We start from the raw sequence: 10,215 nt of genomic DNA on the forward strand, positions 1-10,215 counted from the left end.
GTATTTGGTGAATCTTCCAGCTGTCATTAGTTGATTTTTTTTCCTGGTCTTCATTCAATTAAAATCCCACAGGGGAGTCGAGGGGAAATTGTTAAGCAGGTTTTATCTCAGCAACTATGTGCAGTATAAGGTCAAAACTCCAATTAAACAAATGTATATTTTCTCTAGCAGTTGTTTTATATGCTAGTTTCAAACATCGAGTTCAAAACAGAGTTCTTTTTTAATCATCCAACTAAAATTTGAATATTTTTCCAACCCAGTTAGATAAACACCATTAAACCATGCTGACCAAGCTATATATATATATATATATATAAGAAGTAGATTTTAACTGGAAAGTTGTTGCCAGGGCAAGGGCATTTGTCATAGATGTCAGGCTGGAGCAAGCTGTCACTGTTTAAGTAGTAGAATTCAATTTTTTTTTTTTTTTTTTTTCATTAAAAAATATTTTTAACCATATTTTTAATGAATATAATGGTATAAGTGTTCACTTTTTTTGTAGCCAATTGTCCAAGGAAATATTCACTAAAAATGTGAAAATGTGACGACTAGCCCCGGTCACGTTTACTGATAACAGAACGAATGAGTGTATGTTAACACAAAAGACATTCAAGTGGATCCATTTGCCCATTAATGGCCATCAAGCAAGATCTCTGAAGTGCTACCGTGATGACCTTTTTCACATTTGTTTTATAGCCCAGCCGAGAAAAAAATCTCAAATAAAATGTCCTTTTCTCTATCCACAGGGACCCCCGGGGTCTCCTGGAGCTGAAGGCAGACAAGGAGAGAAGGGCGCCAAGGTAACGCATCATTCCAAATCAATTCAACCTTCACTGCCATAATTAATGCACAGCGAGCCATGGGAGAAAAGCACATCTCTGACAGAGTGACAGAGTGACTCACTGTTAATAAGTGTGGAAAGACGGTCACTGTGGGACTGAAGCGTGTAGGCTGTGTTTTAGCTCTAGTTCATCAGCTTAACCCTTATAACCTAATTTTTTTTGTTTCTCACCTTTAATTAGTCATTTATATTAAACAGTAGAATTCTATAAATATGTAATCATTTCTAAAAGGTACACTACCACTACCATTTTTATCCAAAATGCAGTAAAAACAGGAATATGGTGAAATAGTATTATAATGACATTATAATGACTGTTTTCTATTTTAATATATTGCAAAATGTCTTGTATTCCGGTGATGGCAAAGCTGAAGTTTAGCATCATTACTTCAGTCCACAGTGTCACATGATCCTTCAGAGATTTGATTCTCAAGATTGATTTTTATTTTTATTTTATTTTTTATCATTGTTGTAAACAGTTCTGCAGCTTTATAGTTTTGTGGAAACCATGATACGTTTTGTTTTCTGGAGTGATAAATATAGATAGTTATATAATAAATCATGTTTTGATAAATAGAATACATTTTGATAAATAGAAAAAATTGCATTTGATAAATAGAAAGTTAAATAGAAAAGAACAGCATTTATCTGGAACATAATTTTTTTTAAAACATATTATTATTATTATTATTATTTTGTATAACAGTGTCACTTTTGATCTGTTTAATTCATCGCTGAATAGAAAAATTAAATTATTTGAAAAACTTTTGAATGGTAGTGTGTACTTTATATTATTTATTTAAAATGAAAATGTATTCTCTGTTTTCGTTAGGGTGAGGCAGGAGCTGAGGGTCCAGCAGGTAAAACTGGACCAGTTGGCCCTCAAGGCCCTCCTGGAAAGCCTGGTCCTGAAGGTCTACGAGGAATCCCTGGTCCTGTGGTGGGTTCCCATGTCACTCATCAACTAACTACACATCTTAATACATACACATATACACAGTGGCCCTTAATAGTATTATTTATATATATATATATATATATATATATATATATATATATATATATATATATATATTAGGGCCGGGACTCGATTAAAAAAATGTATCTAATTAATTAGAGGCTTTGTAATTAATTAATCGAAATTAATCGCATCTTAATCGCATATAAATATTTGACCTGAAAACAGTGAGAAGTAATTTTTTATTTTGTTTATTGTTGTTAATTGTTTTTTTTTTTTTAAATTGTTTATTGTTTTTTTTTTTAATTGTTTTTTTTTGTTCAACCAAGTCTAGCAGACCAGTGCAATTTTTGCCATGAAGTATAGCAATAGCATATTTAGAAGCAATTTAGAAATAGTACATTTCAGAAATTCAGGAAGCTTATAGGTGCTGGAACCTTCTGTAAAGAGTTTTTTAAGTAAAACACAATACTGTCAATTACATTCAGAACATTGGAAACACTGACTATTAGAAAACATCTCTCTGTTGCTTCAGAGGCCATAACATACTCAGGTCCAACTCTCAATAACCTTGGCCAAAACAATAAAGAGTTCAACATAAACTGTTGCACCAACAAAATAATACATAGTTCAACATAAAGTGTAAAGTCCACGTAAGCTGCTATATGTTTTGCGTTGAGGTGGTACTTGAGGCTCGATGTACTGCAGTGATATGCGGAGCGAGCGCTAGTTGGTGCTTCAGTATAATCGGTCCGCCGAAACAAATCCAGTGAGAAACGTTCCGCGGTGCAAAAATGAGTTATTAAAAATGCGGGAATTTTTTTTCTGTAATTAATTAATCTTAGTTAACGCGTTATTTTTTGTGTAATTAATTAATCTCAATTAACGCGTTAAAGTCCTGGCCCTAATATATATATAATTGAAACCAAGTGGCGTTCTCTATGATGTTTAACCCTTTTCTCTAAACTTTCTCAAGCTCATGAATATTGATTATGTTACATGGCATTTTCCTGGTAATTCGAACTGTTTACTACTCACCACTGCCAGTGCAAGTGACTTTTGGTCTTAAAGTTGTCAGTGTACAAGTTCAGCTGTGATTCATTTTGTTGCACTGCGGACAAGCAACGCAACGGAGTTCATGCATTTTTAAGTGTGGCTTAAGTACTCAAATAATTTGTGTGGCCACTGAATGGCCTAAATGCACACAAACAAAAACAGAATTATATGTTACACTTCACAGAATAATAAATAGCCTCTCTTTGAGTTTACAATCTGTAACTTGCTCTTGTACAATCTGTATCTGTTCCTTGACTATTTGAAAACATTATTTGTAGTATCTGAGCTATAAATCATTGTCCAGCCCACAGTAAATCAATGACAAACCATAAACAAAAAGAAAAAAAGGTGCAGTAATGGCTGTTGTAATTGGATGGATTTTCACAGGGTGAACAAGGACTTCCTGGTGCTCCTGGACAAGACGGCCCACCTGGACCAATGGTAAGAAGAGAGACCCCATTGCCCTTGCTCGTTCTTTCTGTCTGCCTTTCACCCTCTCTCTCTTTGCTGTGTGTGTGTTCGTGTACATGTGGGTATATGTGTGCAAATTGAATTCTTACTGTTGGTTCTTTGATATTTAGGGACCTCCTGGTCTCCCCGGCCTGAAAGGAGACCCCGGCTCTAAGGGTGAGAAGGTGAGTGACATTCGATTTCTTTTCCTGCCATTTTTATTAATGTGGTGTCTTACATTTCAGAGAGGCTCAAGGTCAAAGATAAAGACTAGATTTGGTCACTCCAGGAAGCCAGAGGAAAAGTTTCACAGCCAGGGGAAAAGTTTAAAGTCTATTATTGTCTTTTAGTGTCACAAGTCGGGCAAAATATTTTATTTCTTCATATTTTACCATGCAAATGTATTTATTTAAAGTAAATAATATTTAATATATGTTTTTTGTATATGTCTGTAAATATTTTTTTTAAGTATTTTGTTTGTTTGTTTTGTTTTCTTCATATTCAGCAATGAAAATATAGTTATTCATATAATGTAAATAATAAATCAAAGTTTTCGTTTATTTTTCACATTGCTAATTTAATTAAATTGTTATTTTTTTTGTCTTTGTTTTATTTTTTCGTAATAAGCCATACAAATGTATTTATAATGTATATAGTCTTTGACTGTTGGGATCAGGCTTTGTGCTCATAAAACCATTGTTGTCTGTACATATTGCATAAAAGTTGACCATCAGCTGATCTTCTGATCTGTAACATCCAACATCATATGCATTTTTCTTCTAGGGTCACCCTGGTCTTATTGGTCTCATCGGACCCCCCGGTGAGCAGGGAGAGAAGGGAGATCGGGGTTTGCCTGGTCCTCAGGGCTCTGCTGGCGGCAAGGGTGATACTGTGAGTCACTAATGATTTATCTGTCCTTTCCACCCCACCACACAACAAATGTTGTACCTCCATCAGTGCACCTATCAGGACTTCTCCTCCTGTAATGCTTGTAAATTAAAGTAACGACCCAATGAGACAATAACGTCTGCACTTATTGCATCTGTGTACATCATCATAATCGTGTTATGGATGAAGCTGTCATGAAAGGTTCTCAGAGCCAGCGGTAATTCTATTACACCAGACGTTCCCATCAAACACCAGTGCGGTTACGTTTTTTTTTTCCACAGTCGAACTGTGAAATGTTTGTTTTTCTATGCCTCGTTGAAGAACCATACAACACCTGCCTAATGCACAACCTTGAATGAATAAACAATTAGAAATTGCATTGGACTCATCTGGCCCTTTTTCAATGTTTTAAAGCAATGCAACTTTAAAAAAAATTATGATTAAGCGTAATGAAACTATAGTCTTATGTGTGTTTGGAAATAAAATTGAAAACGTTTCCCACAAGACGGATTTCCGATCTGTTACTGCATCTGTTACTGCAACAGAGCCTGCATTTCTCCCCAAAGAATTAACTCAAAAGTCCTTGACTTTAATGAAATGTAATGATCAGTGTGTAATACACACCAGAACATTATCATTAACAAGAGTCATTTTCATCTCTGCGACAAAAGAATTGTAGTTTTAAAGACAATCACTTCACAGTTGTTAAAAGTTAGCCAACATCTTACAAGCTTGTTTTATAGATCCATTTACAAATCAATAATATGAAGTTCTAGTTTCTAACCTTCTGCTCTTTAAACTGCAGGGTATCAGTGGTGCTTCTGGTCCGATTGGCCCAGCTGGTCCTCCTGGATTGCCTGTGAGTCTTTGCTTTGTTTGCCGGCATCTTGCGTTCAATGTTGTACTACATTTATACTGTATTTTTGATCAATAAATGCAGCCTTGGTGAGCATAAGAAACTACAAACTTTTGGATGTTAGTCATTCAGTAATTTTAACTATATTTGGCAGGCTCCACTCTTAATACATGTACATATTGCAGGCCAGTGTTCATAAAATGCATTTCCATTTTTTTTTTTATTTAGGGACCACAAGGACCAAAGGGATCCAAGGGTTCATCTGTAAGTACCACTTTATCACTAATCAATTCGGTGGGCTTGTTATAATGACGTTAGCAATGGACTCATGGTTTTTAAATCGTCTTCTTGCAGGGTCCTGCTGGTCAAAAAGGAGACACCGGGTCGGCCGGACCTCCTGGTCCTCCTGTAAATGAACTTCTGCTTTCTTCAAGGAGATTTTAATTATATAAACTGCAAGAGGCTCATGGAGCGCACACTCATTCTCTCATTCCATAGGGTCCTCCTGGTGAAATCATTCAGCCTCTACCTATCCAGAGGCCCAAGAAATCCCGTCGCTCCATCGACATGCAAGCGGACGAGGCCGACACCATCCTGGACTACGGAGAGGGCATGGAAGACATCTTCGGCTCCTTGAATAACCTCAAACAGGACATCGAGCGAATGAAGTACCCCATGGGCACGCAAAGCAACCCCACACGAAGTTGTAAAGACCTACAGCTTGCTCACCCAGAATTCTCAGATGGTAAGCAAATGAGGTGGGGGGGGGGGGGGTAAAGGAGACACTGTTCAACAGATAAATCTGGAAAACATGCGGCGTTTGCTGGTTTCCAAGCTGCTCAGGAGGTATTGGCTGTGCTTCGGAAATTCTAAACCTGTCACTCAGGAGGATTTGAATAACGGCAGCAGCAGTCGACGGCTGATTGGGAAGATGTTTAGCATTCTGCGGACTCCAGCGAGCGCTAACCTCTCCCTCCCAAATCATGGCTTACAAAATGCCAGCTCTTACACTGACCTTTCAGAGCTGCTTTTACCGCACTCGCATAAGCCTGCTATTTTATTTACACAATGCATCGCCACTGCTGATGCCTGTGAAGTGTGTGTGTTTAGATGTGGAAATGAATAGCCAGGATATCTTTGTATGTGTTCTAAATGATTTCCGACTGCACCCTTTGGTCGTTCTAGACAATGATGTCTGATGAGGTTTTTTTTCTCTCAGGTGAATACTACATCGATCCCAACCAGGGATGCCCCGGGGACTCCTTCAAAGTGTACTGCAACTTCACAGCAGGAGGCGAGACCTGCATCTTTCCTGATAAAAAGTCAAATGGAGTGAGTGGCATTCTGGAAGAACTAGCCAATAACAGCCGGACAAGATAACAACATCTTAACTCTGTCACATACAATGAGTTTTCACTTAAAGACCACAGGAGAGCCTTTTTTAGTATGATTGTTACTTATTGGAGATGTAGATCCTTACGCATGTAATTTGTAATTTCTTTATTTGAAAGGGGACAGTGTACATTAATAAACATTAAAACAATGTAAATGTACCCGAGTTAGCTCAAAAGTGCTAATTTTCATCGGTAGTTTGCATTGTTCCCCTTATAAAGCAAAAATTATAAGTTCTACTTTTTTAGAATTACTTGAAATGTTTTGTCTTTCCAGCAGCTTATACTGTAATGTTTATCTGTGCATTCAGATCCAAAAGATCAGGAAAAAAGGTTCAAATTGGATCAAATTTGTTGCATTCCAATTCCAATAACTGGAACAGATGCTGTATTAAAAAAAAATAACTGGGTTTAATTTTATTACATTTTGGCTAAAGTGAATATACGGTTCATTTAAATCTATACGCACAGCTGGTCTTTTGCTGTCATGTTTTTTCACGTTTTTCTTCCTCTCATCTTTAAGGTGAGGATATCTTCATGGCCCAAAGAGGTTCCTGGCTCCTGGTTCAGTGAATTTAAGCGTGGCAAAATAGTAAGTGCACTTTCTCGCTCTTCTTTCATCTCCTACTTTATGAAAAACACCATCTTGTCCTTCGAAACTAAAAGGACCTGAGTGGTCTGCTTAGTATTTTTTCTTTACTCAACCATTGGATAGACACCAGTAAGAGCTGGGCTTTTAAAAACTGCTGTCGCTGTAGCCCTGGGTCCATCAACAAGCAGAGCACACCCACCCACAAACACAAGAACACATACACACCGCATTCATGTTTGATGTAGTTGAGAGTTATGAAGGTGCCGCTGCACTTCTGTGAAACATGCCGGTTTTATGATTCTGGTGTCTGTTCCTACTGTTTTCTACTTTGTCAGAAGCAATGTTTTTCTATTATTCAGAGTTCCAACTTTACCCGTTTTAAATCAATGTATTGGAGCCTATGAAACCTGTGACTTGCTTTAAAATGAATACTTTAAAGCAATCTTTTATATTTAATGCTGTCAAATGATTAATCGCATCCAAAATAAATGTTTTTGTTCGCATAATATATGTATGTGTACTGTGGATATTTATTATTTATATATAAATACACACATGCAGCATATATTTTTTAAATATATACATGTATATACATTTATATATGTATTTTCTTATATTTTATATTATATATATATATATATATATATTAATATATAAACATAACATATTTTTCTTAAATATATACATGCATGTGTTTGTATTTATATATACATAATAAATATACACAGTGAACACACATATATTATGTAAACAAAAACTTTTATTTTGGATACGATTAATCATTTGACAGCACTAATATTATATTATATTATATTATATTATATTATATTATATTATATCATAAAATTAACAAATATGTATTCAAAAATAAGATGATATTATTGAGGTCCCCAAACATAATAATGAGTTTATAGTTTGGCTTTGTGTAATGTTTTTAACATTGCTGTTGTAAAATGTGTTGTAAAACTATTATTGCGGATATTATTATTACTATTATGTTATTTATATATATATATATATATATATATATATATATATATATATATATATATATATATAAATATATATATATATACAAAAACATTTGGTGTGCCAAGTGAAAATGCTGCTGAACAAACTCTTAAAATGTTGAATCCTGAAAACCTTTCCATCTAACCTTTCTAAATCTTTCTAACCTTTATATTTTTGTTTTCACCCCCAAGCTTTCATACGTGGATGCAGAAGGCAACTCTATAAACATGGTCCAAATGACGTTTCTCAAACTACTGACAGCCTCCGCCAGGCAGAACTTCACCTACAGCTGCCACCAGTCGGTCGCCTGGCACGATGCCACTACGGACAGCTACGACAGGGCACTACGCTTCCTCGGCTCCAATGACGAGGAGATCTCATATGACAACAACCCCTTCATCAAGGCCCTTTCAGACGGCTGCGCGGTGAGTCTTCAGTCTTAGATTTAAATATGCATCATTTAAATATGCAGTGCACGTTTCTGACTGTGCTTTTCTCATCTTATAGGTGAGGAAGGGCTACGGGAAGACGGTACTGGAGATCAACACTCCCAAGATCGATCAGGTTCCGATCATTGATGTGATGATACCTGACTTTGGGGATCCCAACCAGAAATTTGGATTTGAAGTTGGTCCAGTCTGCTTCCTTGGCTAAAAAACACAGACAAAGAAAAAAATACCTATAACTTGGCAGGGCAGGACGGGTTAGCGCACGAGTCAAGACTTTTTTTCTTGATCTCATCAAACCATCAAGCCCCTGTTCATGCCACATGCAAGTTTTGAATAAAAAAAAAAAATGGGGTAGCGAACACGTCTTACCATGTATTACCCAGGAAAATACTTGTTGCCCTTGTAGGGCAAGGATCACATGACATGAAACCTGTTATGGAACGAAAAGGTGAAGGACAACGTCAAGCCAAGGCAAGCGGTGAACCTGGGAGGTCCACGAGATGGAGAAGGAGAGGACCTCTCATTCGGAGTTTATCGGTGCAGCGCAAAAAAAAAGAAAATAAATTAAAAGAAAAAAGACGACAACAGTGGTGCTTGTTCAAAATACAAAAAAAGAGGTGCTATGAGAAAGAGGATGTATTTTAATAAAACTGTAATTATTATTTTGTACATTATTGGTGTTTCTGAATCCACTTTCAAAACTTGCATGTGTACAATTGCATCTGAGTCTCAATTTCCAAATCCCTCATGAACATTTATAAGTTATAGAACTGAGTAAATAAAGAATTAAATAATGATATTGTGTGGATGATATTGTGTACTTATTATTAAGCAAATAAAATACAGCATTCAAACAGTTCCCTATTATTAATTGTAATGTAAGTCCTTTACTGTATATATTGAGCATCCCGAAGTCGCTTGCAGTTCGGCCCATTGAACACAACAAGAGGAAGATTCAACAGCACATGCAACACAACTCATGTTGTCTCCTGTGCTAGATTTAAGTAATCTTGCCATTCATTCACATTAATTACATTTTTGTTTGTTTTTAGGATTTTTCTTTCTTTTTTTCTTTAGTTGTAGATCCGTCATATACCTCAAATCTTGATAATAACCATACTGATGTGAGTATGGTGTGCCCTGTATATACCTTGGTTATACAGTTACGTTTATATATTTTGGGTGGGGATTTTTAATTTAATTTAAATATTTTTAACGGGGTAAAAAACATCTGTTTGGCCTCTTTTTTTGTTCAAAACCTTCTGTGAATGCAATGCTAAGGCCTTTTCGGTGACCCATTTTTGTAACTAAAATGAGAAATTGTTTTAAATGTGCTTTTTATGATTCATTTTATTATTAAAAACTGGATTCTCAACCAACCATGAAACCGAGGTGTGGATTGTTTGTTTGCCTCCTTAGGTCAGACCGTGTGTTCAGTATGTGCATTTGTGTGATTTCATCCATTATGGTAAAAAAAAATTACTTTTAAATGACATCTGACCGATACCTTCAGTTTCAAAGGTATCATCATTTTAGTGCCAATAAGTGAGCTGTAATATTCCAAAACTGCTATGGTTAAAATAAATGTTTGCTAGCTTATGCATAACACGTTGTTTAATTACTTCCTTGTATCATTTATCATGCATTACAGCTCATTAGCAGGTCATCTGGGATGCCTGAACAGGATGAGAACAGCGTGTTTACTTTAGAAAAACTTTAATAC

The 10,215-nt window shown here is 35.9% G+C and overlaps 1 protein-coding gene across 5 annotated transcripts in view; it reads left to right on the forward strand.

Moving 5' to 3' along the window:
• LOC127946467 (collagen alpha-1(XI) chain) overlaps positions 1-9,879 on the forward strand; it is a 61,685-nt gene extending 51,806 nt beyond the window's left edge. For all 5 annotated transcript variants that reach the window (XM_052543061.1, XM_052543059.1, XM_052543062.1 and 2 more), the window contains 13 exons: positions 747-800; positions 1,674-1,781; positions 3,243-3,296; positions 3,437-3,490; positions 4,089-4,196; positions 4,999-5,052; positions 5,278-5,313; positions 5,404-5,457; positions 5,548-5,794; positions 6,269-6,381; positions 6,964-7,032; positions 8,235-8,468; positions 8,551-9,879. In XM_052543061.1, coding sequence (XP_052399021.1) covers positions 747-800; positions 1,674-1,781; positions 3,243-3,296; positions 3,437-3,490; positions 4,089-4,196; positions 4,999-5,052; positions 5,278-5,313; positions 5,404-5,457; positions 5,548-5,794; positions 6,269-6,381; positions 6,964-7,032; positions 8,235-8,468; positions 8,551-8,697 — 1,332 coding nt within the window. In that variant the 3' untranslated portion in view covers positions 8,698-9,879. The remainder of the gene's footprint in view (positions 1-746; positions 801-1,673; positions 1,782-3,242; positions 3,297-3,436; positions 3,491-4,088; positions 4,197-4,998; positions 5,053-5,277; positions 5,314-5,403; positions 5,458-5,547; positions 5,795-6,268; positions 6,382-6,963; positions 7,033-8,234; positions 8,469-8,550) is intronic.
• Positions 9,880-10,215: the final 336 nt, after the last annotated feature.

This window comes from Carassius gibelio, chromosome A24, assembly GCF_023724105.1.
Source record: "Carassius gibelio isolate Cgi1373 ecotype wild population from Czech Republic chromosome A24, carGib1.2-hapl.c, whole genome shotgun sequence".
NCBI classification, from domain to species: domain Eukaryota; kingdom Metazoa; phylum Chordata; class Actinopteri; order Cypriniformes; family Cyprinidae; genus Carassius; species Carassius gibelio.